Source organism: Lagopus leucura, unplaced genomic scaffold (assembly GCF_019238085.1).
Source record: "Lagopus leucura isolate 7727_CA_CO unplaced genomic scaffold, USGS_WTPT01 Super-Scaffold_760, whole genome shotgun sequence".
Classification (NCBI taxonomy): Eukaryota; Metazoa; Chordata; class Aves; order Galliformes; family Phasianidae; genus Lagopus; species Lagopus leucura.
This window is the reverse complement of record NW_024962257.1, coordinates 4,623,211-4,636,788: the sequence shown is the minus strand read 5'-3', so window position 1 is coordinate 4,636,788 and position 13,578 is coordinate 4,623,211. Positions and strand designations below refer to the sequence as shown.

General features: G+C 52.3%; 1 protein-coding gene across 3 annotated transcripts in view; it reads right to left on the bottom strand.

Annotated features, from left to right (window-relative positions):
* LOC122175978 (myosin phosphatase Rho interacting protein) overlaps nucleotides 1-13,578 on the bottom strand; it is a 57,869-nt gene that overhangs the window by 14,504 nt on the left and 29,787 nt on the right. For all 3 annotated transcript variants that reach the window (XM_042864062.1, XM_042864060.1, XM_042864063.1), the window contains exons 8-15: nucleotides 9,979-10,120; nucleotides 9,397-9,513; nucleotides 8,125-8,181; nucleotides 7,635-7,703; nucleotides 7,364-7,453; nucleotides 7,131-7,240; nucleotides 2,759-3,344; nucleotides 1,868-1,984 (exon numbers count right to left, since the gene is read on the bottom strand). In XM_042864062.1, the coding sequence (XP_042719996.1) occupies nucleotides 1,868-1,984; nucleotides 2,759-3,344; nucleotides 7,131-7,240; nucleotides 7,364-7,453; nucleotides 7,635-7,703; nucleotides 8,125-8,181; nucleotides 9,397-9,513; nucleotides 9,979-10,120 (1,288 nt within the window). The remainder of the gene's footprint in view (nucleotides 1-1,867; nucleotides 1,985-2,758; nucleotides 3,345-7,130; nucleotides 7,241-7,363; nucleotides 7,454-7,634; nucleotides 7,704-8,124; nucleotides 8,182-9,396; nucleotides 9,514-9,978; nucleotides 10,121-13,578) is intronic.

The following is a 13,578-nucleotide window of genomic DNA, read 5'->3' as shown; positions in this document are numbered from 1 at the left end:
GAACATCCGCCCAGGGACAGGTTAGTATGTGACCCCTCTCACCCACTGGGACCAGAGCTGGGGAAACCACGGGGCAGTCTGAGCCCCTGCCATGCCCCCCCGCTTGGGCACCATGTCCCAAGGATGCTGTGAGTGAGAGAAGGGTTGTTACAGGAGGGCAGAGAGGCTGCAGTGCACAGCACATGCATGGGGTGCTTATCTCAGCGGCTGCCTTACGGAACAGCATCCTTTGTGTCCATGTGGGGCTGCCACGGGGCTCGGGAGGGACAGGCTGGCAGCCAGCTGGTCAGCACAGGAACCTCTTGGAAATTGGGGGTGATGGAGGTATGGGGGAGCAACAAGTTCAGAGAGTGCATCCAAAAAAAAAAAGGCTGTGATGTTTGCCTGCAGTTTGGAGCTGCAGAAAAGCTCAAATAATAACCTGCTTCTGTCTTTCCACCCCCAGTAGGGTTTGGTGGGGTTACTCCCTTCTACAGCAGGGTTTTAACCCCGCTGCTCCCACACAATGAAAGGGAAATCCCAAGGAAGAGACCCCTGACCCTTCCAAACATCCTGCCCAATTCCTAGGTCAAAGCTGGGGACGCTTCTTAGTGCGGCAAAGGTTGGGTCAACTCCCCTACAGACCTCCCCTCCCTGTACCTACGTGCTAGGGTCAACTTCAGCACAGCAGCACGACAGCAGATGGATGCAGCACTCAGTTTTGCAAGATGTGTCCCTGCAGGAGTTCCTCTATGCACCTCAGACAAACCTTGCTTCTGACCCATCTCACTAAACAGCCCTATGGATGCTGAATCTGCTGTTCAAAAAAGGATGGGGCTGTCTCCCAAGCCCTGACTTATTTGCTAGCTCTGTGTCATTCTCTTCTCCTTCTGGTCCCCAAAGATTCTCTTCCAACATTGCCAAGTAAAAACAGCACTGCTCCCTGCAAGCACTATAGCTTGGGGGCTCCAAAATGAACAAATGCATTAATAATTCCCCCATGGAGATCACCAGTCAGAAAGGCAAGATGCCTGGGCTGGCTTCTCTGACTTTGAAGTTTCCTCAGGGGAAATTTCTCCCTTGAGAAACAAACAAGGATGTCAGGCTTGCTGCCACGGGAGCACAGCATCACTTTGGCTCACCAGGAGCAAGCAGATCAAATCACCAATCAGCAGAGGCAGGGGTGCCCTGCAGGCTTCATGCCTTCTCTGGAACGTAAATGCTCTCAGAGAAGGAGGTGGCAAAAGCCAATGTCTGGAGGTGGGGAGGAAAGGCTTCCCAGAAGATTCTCCCACCTCTTCTGCCAAAAATTCCAAAACCCTTCCAGGCTTTCCTGAGGAAAGGCATCTTGCAAGAGAAGAAACCACCAAAGTGCTCCAATACAGCAGCCAGGCTGTAGGTGTGACATCCTGACGCTCTGTCCAGGATGACTGATGCCTCTGCATTTGCTGGGCTTGCCATGGAACAATCACATAAATTCCCTGGCCAGGAGAAACACGGGGCCGTGAGATGCTCAGAAAGCCTTATGTCTGTCCTACTGTGTGACAGGAACACCTGGGACTCAGGAAGGGGGATCAGAGCTGTTGCAAAGGCAAACAGTACAGAGTAGACAAGAGATGGGCTTTGCTGGGATCCTATCTACAGCTTCTCCTGGGGAAGACAACAGGCAGCATTATCTCCTGCCTGCTGCAAACCAAACCAGATGTTTTCATAAGCAGGCAAACCTTTTAAATCAACAGAATCAGCAACTTTTCCAAGCAGGTCAAATCTCTTGGAGCCTGTTCAGCGCTGTGCATCGCCACGAACTGGGGTGTGCTCGCACCGAAGCACAGTGGAGTCCCTTTGATGCAGGGGAGGATGGGTTCCCCTCTCCTCCCAGCTCTCCTACCTGCAACACGTAGCCCTCACGGGCACTCTGCTCCCGACCCAGTGCCACTTTCAGCTGGTCCTGCAGGTGTCGGTTCTGTTCCAGGAGCTCCAGGGCCTCTTTCTGTTTCTGCTCCAGCTGGAGGGACACAAACAGAGACAGAGTCCAGTGAGCAGGCACGGGCTCAGCCATCAGAGCACGGGGCTTCCCACAGCACTGCTCTGCAACCAGGATTTCATTTTAACAGGCAAAGCCCCTCCCCCTGAAAGAACTGCATTGTGTTTGAGTTTAATTCATGAAGCTCAATGTGGCAAAGGAGGAACGGCACCAGCTCGTGCCAGGCATGGCCCAGGCAAATCCCACCCCAGTTCAGATTGGCGATGCTCCTGGTTACTCTGTGCCTGTACCTCTTTCATTCCAGTTAATACACCTCAATCCTGACTAACAATGACCTTTGTTATCCCACATGTGGACCTCTTCCAAGTGAGCTGAGCCACCTATTCTTTTCCCAAAATCTTGAGATTGTTTGATGTAGGCTCACAAGAAGGGAACTTTTGTGGCACGCACTGCAATTCCAGCCCATTTATGATTTTGTAGGCATAACTGTAGACACAAATCTCTACAGTTGTAGAGGCAAACAGGATTAAGAGCTTAAATGTAGAGTCTGGTTAATATGCCTCAGTTGTGCTCATCTCATTAGAGGAAGGCAGGGTAACAAACACCAGGAGCATCTCCGCTTGATGCAGGCTGGACAGGGCAATGGGGTGCTACCTGCAAGAGCAGCACTGGGAACAGAGGATGAACATGGATCTAGGTCTCAAGGCACCCTGACAGCACATCTCTGCTCACTGTTATCCCAAAGCAGGAATAAACACAGCTTTTTTTTACCCTCGCTCAGGCTTCCTGCTTTACCTCCTTCTCCAGCAGTGTGGTCAGGTGCTGCTTTGCCAGCCCCTCATCCCGGTCCTCAGCGTGAGCGAGGTGCAGGGGAGCGATGGGGATCTGCTTCTCCTCCCGCAGCGGGGTGGTCTCCACCTGGTGCCACCGCTGCTCAATCTCCACGTGGACGTTCTGCGGTTTGATGTCCGAGGGGACAGGCAGGATCCGATCCACCTCCATCCTCAGTGTCTCCTCTGGCCCTGCTCCATCCACCGTGTCGACCATCTCAAAGCGTTTGCGCCGCTCCTCGCGCCGCCGGGCCCGCTCCCGCTCCAGCTCTCCTGGGTCGGTGTCGGCGGTGCTGCTGTCCCTGGAGAAGGCAGCGGTGCCACTCTTGGAGGAGTCGGCGGCGTTGGCACGCTCCTGAGCCAAGGCTTGCTGGATGGGGCGGAACTCAGCCCAGTCAAAGGTCTTGGATCTTCCTTCTCGCCGGCGCTCCCGTGCACGGCTCCGCTTCTGCTCCGAGTCCAGCTCTGTTTGCTCCGCGTCCTGCTTCTCGCTGGGCTTTGGGCTGGGCTCAAAGGATGAGCTTGTTTTGCTTTTCTCCTCTGGTAGGGAGCTGCAGGGACAGAGAGAGAGCAAAAGAAAGCGTCACCGGGTGCTCAAGGTGGCCAGGCACTTCCACGCATGCCTTCAAGAGCTGGGTGGAGAGGGGCTGCCAAAGCCCAAGCCAAAGCCAGGTGTGCGCCCCCCTACCCCTCCATCTCCCATCACTTCTCGGGCACAGCAGCCCTTCTTCAGGTTGTGCCGGCGTGCGAAGCCACAGTGCAAGCGGCCCTAGGGGGTGGCCGATCCCAACCACACTCCTCCTTGGCAGCCACCCCAAGGCCAGCAGTGGCCCCAAACCACCTTCATGGGCTGGGGAAAGGCTTCAGGTGCTCTTCCAGCACCTGCCCATGTGCACAGACTAATCAGCATGGCCACACCGTGGGCTAGCAGAGAGGATGCCACCAGTCCCAACAAAGTCAGCCTGGCTTCAGCACTGCAGAGAAGCACAGAGCCACTCTAAGATGCCTTTGGTATCTGGGGTCGGGTTTTCCTCAAGCTCAGCAGAGTCAGCCTGTGAACAGGGCCCAAAACTTCTCTGTGCCACTGTGAACACTGAAGGCACGTATCTGCCATGGGTGCCGCAGTTGGTGCAGTGAGGAGAGCAAGAGTTACACAACACACCATGGCCATCCCCTAAAACGCCGTTTCTCAAGCAAGGAATGGCTTTCAGTGCTGAGTTAGAGGGATGAGAGGGGAGACATACTCATCAAGCAGGGAAAGAGAACAGGGAAGGGCAATACCACCTCCAACCTACGGGCAGCTCATGATGCAATACTAGCTCATTAGAGGCAGACATGCCAGCCTTGGAACATGCAGATCAAAATTAAAATAAAGAGAATAGCTGTGTGTTAACCTTGCAGAGGAATCCTCTCCCAAGAGAACAGCAGGTGTTTGCCAATCCCTGTGCTACCAGGATAACCCCAGATGCCTCCTGCAGCACCACCCTTGGGCCCCATGTCCTGCACAACCACAGGGTTCCAGCACAGTCCAGCTGAATTTTCCAGAAGGGCACAGGGAGCAGAGCCAGAGGGCACCTGTCTGGGCCCTTCACTGCAGGCAGATCAGTGCTCACAGTGCTCCACAAACCCATGTGCACCACTGGTCCCAAAGGCAGCAGCACAGAAGGGCTCCTCCAGCACACAGATTAAACCCCTCTCCTCAAAACAATGACTGGAGCAGAACTGCATGTGTCCATAGCCAGTATCTTCCAAGGTACCTCCATCCACAACCAAACCACAGGCTCAACAGAGCTGGGTTTCAAGATATTCTGGCAATCACTGGCTGAGACTAGCTTGGAGATAACTCCTTCCTCAACAAACCCAGAAGGCACCATGGAAAACTCACTCCACACCCACAGGATGCTGCTGCACGACTCCAGAGCACACTCCCAGCCAAGTGCTCAACGTGCGGTCAGTCAGTGACTACAACTGCATTTTAAATAAGTGAAACAGAAAGGAGATGAAGTCTTAAAATGGAGAAGAGCAGTAGGAAGAAGGGGAGTCCTGAGGTCCCTTGGATGTTGCTGTGGAACAGAAAGGACGTTGCTCTGAAAACCACATGGAAGAAGCCAGGAGTTGGACTCCATGATCCGGGTTCCCTCCTGCTCGGGATGTCCAAGGACTCTATGAACCTCGGCATGCTTACAGGTGCCACCTCCTGCCAGCCCATTCCTCCTGCACAGATCCCCAAAGGGCACAGTGCTGGGAAACTCAGCAGACAGCCCCCACATTTAGCACTTTGTTTCCCAGCAGCACCCTATGGCTACTGATGCTACTCACTCATTTTGTACCTCCTCCCTTCCAGATAAATTCGCACCACGTGGCAAGGGGAGATGAGAGATTTACAGAGCAGGCAACAGACAGTTGGTTTCTAACAGGGGTGGCTGCAAGCACGGCGCAAGCTCCAAGGTGAGCATGGGAACTGGGGGGCACCAGGACTAGGAGCTCAACCAGGGGCTGAAGGAGCCTCTTTGCTCCTTTTGCGTGCTTTACACCTGCATGGCCATTGCTGTGTAATTAGCACCTCTGGAGATGGCAGAGCAGGGAGCAGGGCAGCACCCACCCCCCAGGGTGCTGCCACACGCTAGGATATAAACAGTAATTAAGACTTGAGTAACAAGGAAGCATGCACTGGGCCCAGTGGAGACTGGAAGAGGGTGATGGGAGCCAGCAGCCCCATCCCAAGCTGCTCACAGGGTGAGGATGCCAACAGTGCATCAAAGACACCGAACAGGCTGTGCTACATTGCGCTCACACCGCAGCTCAAGGGCTTGTCAAAGAGCCCTGGTGCACGCAGAGCTGCAGTTCAGTGCTGTGCCTCAAACCCACGTGCACCCCACTTGGAAGCAGTCCAGTGAAAAACAACACGAGTGCACCTATAAAGCCCTCATCATCAGCCCGGGGTTCAGAGCTGCCGTCTGTTTATGCAGCGTAGCAAGTTACTGCACGACCAGCACCCAGACCTTCTCTGCAGGGTAAAGCCGAGTTAAACCATGCCACGTGGGCTCAGGGCAGCAGACAGTGAGCACAGGAGCACCGAGATGCAGTAACCTGCTAGGCTATGCATAGATATGGCTCTTAAAGGGCTGAGAGGTCCCCTCAAATTTCCTTGGTCTTCATCTTCACATCTAGTCACATCAGAAGGCACCAGTGTGGGGGAATCAACTGTCAAGACCAGGTTGCTTCTTCCCTTCTTTCTGGCTTTTATTGAAAAGAAAAATAAAGGGGGAAACAAAAAACAAAAAAAAAAAAAGAAAAAAGAAAGAAAAATAAATGAAAACTGCAGAACTTCCCATCCGAGGTGCAGAAAAGGAGGAGCATGCAGTGAATCACAAGATATACAAACCACAACATGTTAATACAGGAGAGAACACAGTTTTCCAACCTGGGCTTCAGCACGGATAGTTTCAAAGAGAAGTTTTTCCTGGGATTGCATGAAAATCAAACACACAGAGGAGTGAAGAGAGAGGTGGCTTCCCTGATATCCTGTGAACCCACTGGAGCTTGGGAATGGGTGCCAAGCAGGGTGGGCGTAGGGGTCGGAGCATCCCCAGCCAGCAGAGCCAGTGAGAAGAGCCATGCCACCAAGGCAGGGGCAAACCTGGCAAAGCCCTACTGGCTGCAGCCACAGTAAAGACAGGAGACAGTGAATGCTGTGGCCGTGTCTGGGAAGCCCATGGGAGTGTGGCTGGCATGATTGGTTAGCTGTGAGGGGCTCAAATGCCCTTTCTCTCAGCCTCAAGCGCTCACAGCAGGGAACCAAGGGGCCCCTTCCTCTGGCACTGGTGGCAGGAGGAGACACAGATGTTGCTAAAGAGCAAGGGGAAGGAGCTGCTGCTAGCTGGAACATCAAAAGAGAAGGGAGGCGGTTCACTGGATGGAGTTTAAAGTCTATCAGAGCCAAAGAGCTTCTCCTTCAGCCCTGTGACCCACAGCAGGGCCAGGCAGCTCATGCTGAACAGTAGCCAGAGGAAAGGGGGAACCCAGCACAGCTGAATCCAAGTGGTTTCACAATACCTGGTGGGAATCCAGAGGAGCCTTGATATAGGAACAGTATTTCATATTCCTACGCACAAATTAAAGCCACATTTTCAACCCTCTTTGAAAACTGCACCCGTAAGAGCAACTCAGCATTATCTGCACACCCACAAAGTATATCCAGATCAAGCCCAGAGAGAGGGGTTTAAGAAAGAGGCAGAGCTTCTGGGGGCGGACAGGCTCAGAAAGCGGAAAGCACAGGCACAAGGAAGAGCTCCTTCTGCACAGCCAAGCAGTGCAGGGGCCGTGACTCCCCTTACCTCGTTACATCAGGCGCAGTGGTGGGGCGAACGTGCTTCATGATGGTCTGAATCCAGTTGCGACGGATGCCAGACGTCATGGCAGAAAGGGTGAACTCCCCTTCCTTCGTCTGAGGAAAGCAGGGATCGGCTCAGAGCTGTGGGCTGCACCCACCAGCACCATCCTGCCCCACACCATCCACAGCCACCCCAAGCACCCAGCACTGAGCATCCCTGCCCCACACCATCCTTACATGGATCTGGAAGCCATAGTTCCGCTGAACCGGGTACTCAGTGACATCGTAGCACGTTGATAAATCAATTTCTCCATCCAGGTCTGCAGCCTGAAGAGAGAAGAGAGAGATAAAGGATGCTGTAACACACTGCAAATCAAAAGCACCATGGCTCTGCGCAGGAGGCGCAGGGTAGGGTTTGGTGAGATGCACTGCAGGGAGACAACAAGCAGGGCTGTAGGGAGCACAGAGCCCAGCAGTAATGGCTTTCCCCCCACAGAGTGACACCTACCTCCTCTGCCACCGAATCCCGGTAGTATCTCAGGCTTTGGTCAGTCAGCACAAACCAGTGCTTCTTCCACTACGAAACAACCAGCACAGAAGAGTTACCAACAGCCCCTCCCCTCCCAGCTCCACAAGCAGCCTTCCCAAAGGGCTGGGGAGAGAGGAGCAGGCAGCAACACAAAGGATGCTGCAGTGCTTCAACCCCGCAAGCGATGATGAAATACAGCAAGCGCCCTCCATGAGCTCCCCTGGCAACACGAAGCTTTTTTGTTTTTTTTAAATTAAAAAAAGCAATACAATACTCTTGTTTTATCCATGATATCTAAAAACTGAGCTGCAGCCCATCCCTGGCACTTGTTTTATGCGTGTACATCTTCTGCACACTCCTACTGCCACCCATGCCCCAGGACTGACTGCAGCCAGGCTGCAGGAACCCACACGTGTGGAGCCCCAGGCACAAGGCACACTGGAGCAGGTAGGAGCTGCCCCCGACTCACCTGCCCATCTTCATACTGCTTTGTCAGCCAGCCCTTCTTGAAGTTCAGCAAATCAGGCTGCAAGGAAGGACAGATGCAGTCAGAGTGGCCACATCCAGCTTGGGAATAGGCAACAGGGTGACAAAACCCAGCACAGCAATCAAAGGAACCAGCAGCGGTGAAGCTGGATCACTGCGCCGCGTGGGGGCTAAATGTCTGCTCCAAGGAGGCACAGGGATCTGCTGTATGATTTATGTAGGCTGTCTCCTTCCTAGCAGCTGTGATTTCCTACTGTTGCACCAGAATTACAATGGAAGGAGAAGCACAGAGTTAGCAACACTGCATGCATTTTTGTCCCTCTGTCATCCATCAGGAGTGAAAATGCACCTGCAATTCCACACATGGATCCAGCACCAGGCTGAGTTCCTATGTTCAGGGCTTGGAAATACAGGCAATCCCAGCACAAAAACAGCACCTGCTACTTCCTGCAGTCAGCAAGGAAAGCACTCAGCAGTGTGGGATCACTCCCAGAAGCACCAGCAGGGAATGTTTCCCACTGACTGCAAGTTTTTCTTGCAGTCACATTAGATGATGTGCACTGTCACTTGATATGCACTTTTTGTACCTTTTTATTACCAAGAATTTTAAAGTCATTCTTGTCACAGTACAAGTCTACATGAACAGCCCACAGAAATGCTAAGCTACTGCATTTTTGAGAAGTCCTTGAATACGAGCTGTCCATCCATGAAAAATGTAAATATCGTGTATTTACAATGGCTAAGTAATCCTTCTCAGAGATTAGTGTATTTATTCTGTTCCTACAAAGGGTGGAGAGAGAGTGGAGGGTGTTCCATGCTTGTTTTGCACTGTTTGCCTCCAGGTCTGGTGAGCATTTGGAACATGCAAATGGAAGACCTTGTTCCACTAACACAAGCTTGCAACTGCACAAACATCACGGAAGTACTGATAGAAAACTGGGCCATGTATTAGCTCTCCTAACCAAACCAAATGCAAACTTGGCTTGGTACCCGCTACTCCAATATGCACCAGTCATGAAGCACTGCCTGTTTTAATTTCTGCAGCAGTAGAGGGGAAAAGGCAAAAAGCAGAGCTCTAACTCTCAGCATTAGCCACACCTGATTCAAGTCAAACTCATCTGCTCCAACACCAACCACAGCAGATGCCCTATGTGTTGGCTAAGGGGAGAGCAGATGAGGAGATTTCCATCGGAGCTGCCTGGGAAAGGCTCTGGCATTCACCCACGTGGCAGAGGACACAGCCCTGGTGGCTCACCGTCATGGAGGACTCTGTGGACCTTCTGTCCAGTGACTTGGCCCGGCGGTGTGGGGACAGCGGAGATGCAGACACGTCCAGGATGGAGCCCATGGCTGTCCCTTCGCACGTGAAGTCCTGTGCAGACAGCAGAGCCTGGGTCAGCACAGAACTAGGGCAGCAAGTCCTGCTCCCTGGCTCATGGCACAAAAACCCACATATTTCGGGGGCACGTCAGGCTCAGAACAAGTGTCACCTCACTGGCAAGATCTTTTTTCAGGCTTCTCAGGGAATAAACTGCTCCCAATATGTCTGAGCACAAGTGGGACTCAAGACTGCCTGTTTTTTTTTTGTTATTTCATGCCATGAGGATGTGTCCTGCTGTGCTAGATCTGACGTTTCCCTCTTTCTATTCCAGAGGATAGAAAAGAGACAACCTGATTTTCTGCCCTGACCTGCACCTGGACCAAGAGAGCAGAGCAGTGAGCAGCAAACATGCACGGGCTGAACCAGCAGTGCTGCCCTGCACCCGATCCCACTGTGCTCAACCCAAACCCCACCGTGAGACCTCAGTGGTGCTATGGTTGTATGGAAACTGCTTACCCGTTTCCTTGGGAAGACCCTCTTCTCACTCCTGCCCTGCCGCGTCTCGCTGGACAGGGCAGCTCCTGCTGGCACGTTCGTCTCCATGTGCTCTGCATTCTCGATGTCTAATGCCTCAAATTTCTCAATTACCTGAGATCGCCTGGAAAACAGACAGAAAGGGGAAGGCAGAGCTGCTTAAACCACGAGCAGAGCTGTATGGAGCTCACAGTCCCGACGCGCGAGGGCTGCCTGAGGTCACTGCACAACTGCTCGACTCATTGCTCCTACAGCATAATGCTGCAGCTACCAACAACCTGAGACTGCAGAGCACAAAAATGACACCCCACTGGGAGCTGGGCAGCTCCACATCACCCTGCATGTATCCTGTAAAACCTCAATCCGTGCAGGGCATGCACCAAACTGGAGCATCCAGCTGTAAGTCGGGCATCCCTCACAAAACCCATGCCCTCTGCTGAAGCTGGCCTGCAAGGCAGCTGGAGGGAGCAGGAGCACACCTGGCCCCTACCTGCAGCTGGGCACCCTCACCACATCACAGCACCCAGCTTTCCCAGGATGGAGAACTACAATGGAGCAGCACACGCCCTATAGCAGGATGCTCCCAATAGGCAAAAAAAATGCTTTCTGCAGGTGGAATTAAAAGTGCCATTTCAGCAGGAAAAGCTGTCTGCTGACCCACAGGAGTGAAAATAACAGAATTTTTTTAAGGACCTTCTGGTCTCAAACTGGCACCCCCAAGGGTCTGGGCAAGAACCAGCCTCTGGGCTTTGAGCACAACCTGGGAAAGCATAGCAGTAATCCATCCTCAGGACACAAATCAGCTGAGCTCCAAGCTGTGAGGTTTCAATTCCTATTTGAACCCCTCCAAAACACTCAGCCCAGGCAGGATCCCAAAACAGCATCTGGACATCTGAAATCAGGAACCCTCAACATGCACAAAAATCACAAGGGTAACCACATGAGGGAAAACAGGTCATCTAAAAACATTTTTGTTTTAACACTTTTCACCAAAAAAAAAAAAAAGAACAAAAAAAAAGAACAGCAGATTAGAACTTAAAAAACAAAATAGAAAACCATGAGACGTTTAGTTTTAAACTAACATTGCACCAAATCCCATCAGTCAGACACATTCCGAGCACAGCTCAGCCCGGTGGGAGCTGCTGCTCAGAGCCAGGCTGCCAGGACCAAGGAACTGAACTGGGCCGGGGGGAGCTTTGCTTTTTAAATTGTGATGTTTCTGGGGACATCTGTTCAGCACCCACTGCCTCCCAGTTTGCAGAGTGGGAGCACACAGATCCCAGTGCTCACGCAGAGCTCTCCATCTCCCCGGGATGTTCTGCTCAGGTGAGATGTGCGTCACAGCACCCAGCTCACAGAGCACAAATCTACATCCTCCATCACCGACACACGGAGAACTGTTTTGGAGATGAGTTTTTAACCCAGCCGTCCCCTTTTCACCCCTGGGCCCAAACCTCTGAGACTCAGTTTAGGAAGGAGGAAGAGGTTCGTGAATTAACGTTATCTGCGCCCTAACAGATGAAGGCCTGAAGAAAAACAAATCAAGAGAAAAAAAAAAACAACCATAAAAACAAAATCAAAAGCAGGTTGATTTCTCATGAAAGGGGCTGCACCACCAGGTTGTTCTACGGCTTGAGATTGAGATGAGATGGTAGCGAAGCAGGCGAAGTAAAGGCGGACACGTCACACAGCAACACAGCAGGAGAAGGTGGAGAGCAACAAGACCTGGAAGAAAACAAGGCTGGAAAATGAATGAACAGAAGAGGAAATTATATATCTGCATCTACATACAAAACAAAATCAAAACTATTCCAGTAATTCATCATTGAAAAAGGAGGAGGGAATAATAAAAATAATTAAAAATAATAAAAAAAAAAATCACTGCAACCCAATCACAGCCCCAAGGGTTAATAGCATTCGGATTACAGGAAAGAATCGTGTGTCCCATCAGCTCAGTGTTTCAGAGAGGTTACTGTGAGGGGTCCCTGGGAACGCAGCTCCATGCTGACAGTGCTGTGCTGCAGGCAGGGAGGGATGGAGCGGCTGGAAAGCTGTGCTGCTGCTCGGTGCTGCACTATGGAACTCATCCCAGGGAGCTCTGCTCATCTCTGCGGGCTGCTCATCTCTGCCAGGCATGGAACCTGAGTTGCAGGTTGAGGCTGTTAGCTGGGGGGGGTGCGTGCAGGGGGAAGGAGAGCTCTCACAGCCAGCAAGCTGTCACTGAAGCAGTGTTCTCTGACTGGAGGAAAGGGCTTATCTGTAGTGGATTCATTCGTTATTTAGCAGCAAGAGAGACAGTGAGCCTCAAGAAAAGGACGAGGAATTTTCCCCAAAGGTACACAAAAACAAAGAAGATAGTTCTAAAAGGAAAAGAAAGCTCTGTTTTAGAGAGCAGGCAGTTGTGTCTTTGCTGCAGCAGCATCCAGAGCAAAGCCTTACATCCCAAGAAGCTCCAGAGAAGGAATTTGAGAAAGAAAAGTAGCTCTGCTGCTTACTGAGGTTAGGAACAATCGCCAGCCCTGGCTGCACTCTGACACAGCAGGCTCCTTCCAGCACAAGCAGAGCACGGGGGCAATTGGAAAAGCTGCATTTTCAGAGGCTGCAGTGCAGAAAGAGTGCAAGAAAAGCCAAGGGAACGAGCTCTGGGCTCCTGCACCCCCAGGACACCCCATCCAACACCAACACCTCTCCCAAAAGCTTCCAAAGCTGCTGAGATGCACCGAGATTTATCCCCGCTCTGCTGGCACACAGGGACTGACGCCTAAAAACACGGGATTCAACTTGCATCTGCCACAGCCCCCTTTGCTGTGCAAAATGGGCTTGAAGATTCATCTCTGGGGTTTCCAAATCACTGCCTGGAAACAGCCCCATCCTGCCCAGGGCTGGGATGAGGGAGCAGGGATGTGGCTCAATCCCTGTGGGCTGCAGAGCCGTGGCCCCACCCTGTGTGTGCCAGCAGAGGGAACTCGCACTCCACAGACCCCCACGTGCCAAAATCCCACAGATATCTCCTGCTCGGCGCTGCCTTCTGATGCATGTTTCAGAAGCAACCACAAGCTCAGACGTCTGCACGGGGCGTGGAGTTAAGTGCTGGGAATTAATGATCGACATGGAATATTTCCAGCACAGTCATGGGCATCAGTCACGTAATAGCTCTTACTATGGGGAGACAGGGCAGGAGCCTGAAAAACAGCTCTATCTGGAGCTCAGACCACAGGTGTGTCACTTGGGATGGAACACCGGGTAGTTACAGAGCTCTTTTTCATCCGTAGCTCTGACACTCCCGTGCTGATTTACAGTGGGTTAGAAGGAAATGGGAGGAAGGGACAAGAACACCCAGATAACCAGAGCGAGCCTGTCTGGCTGCACTGAGAGTCCAGAGGCAAAGCTGAGCCATGCCTGATGCTGCCCGTGGGGTTCATGCATGGGTAAAGGACTTCAGGCAAATGCTCACAGACGTGTTAGTGGGTTACTGAGGAGGAGGAGGATCAGGTATAGTGCTAAATCCAGCAGGAGAAGCAGACCCTGCAGCATGCACGTGAGTTACTGTATTTGCTCAACCTTGATAAGCACAGCCTGAAT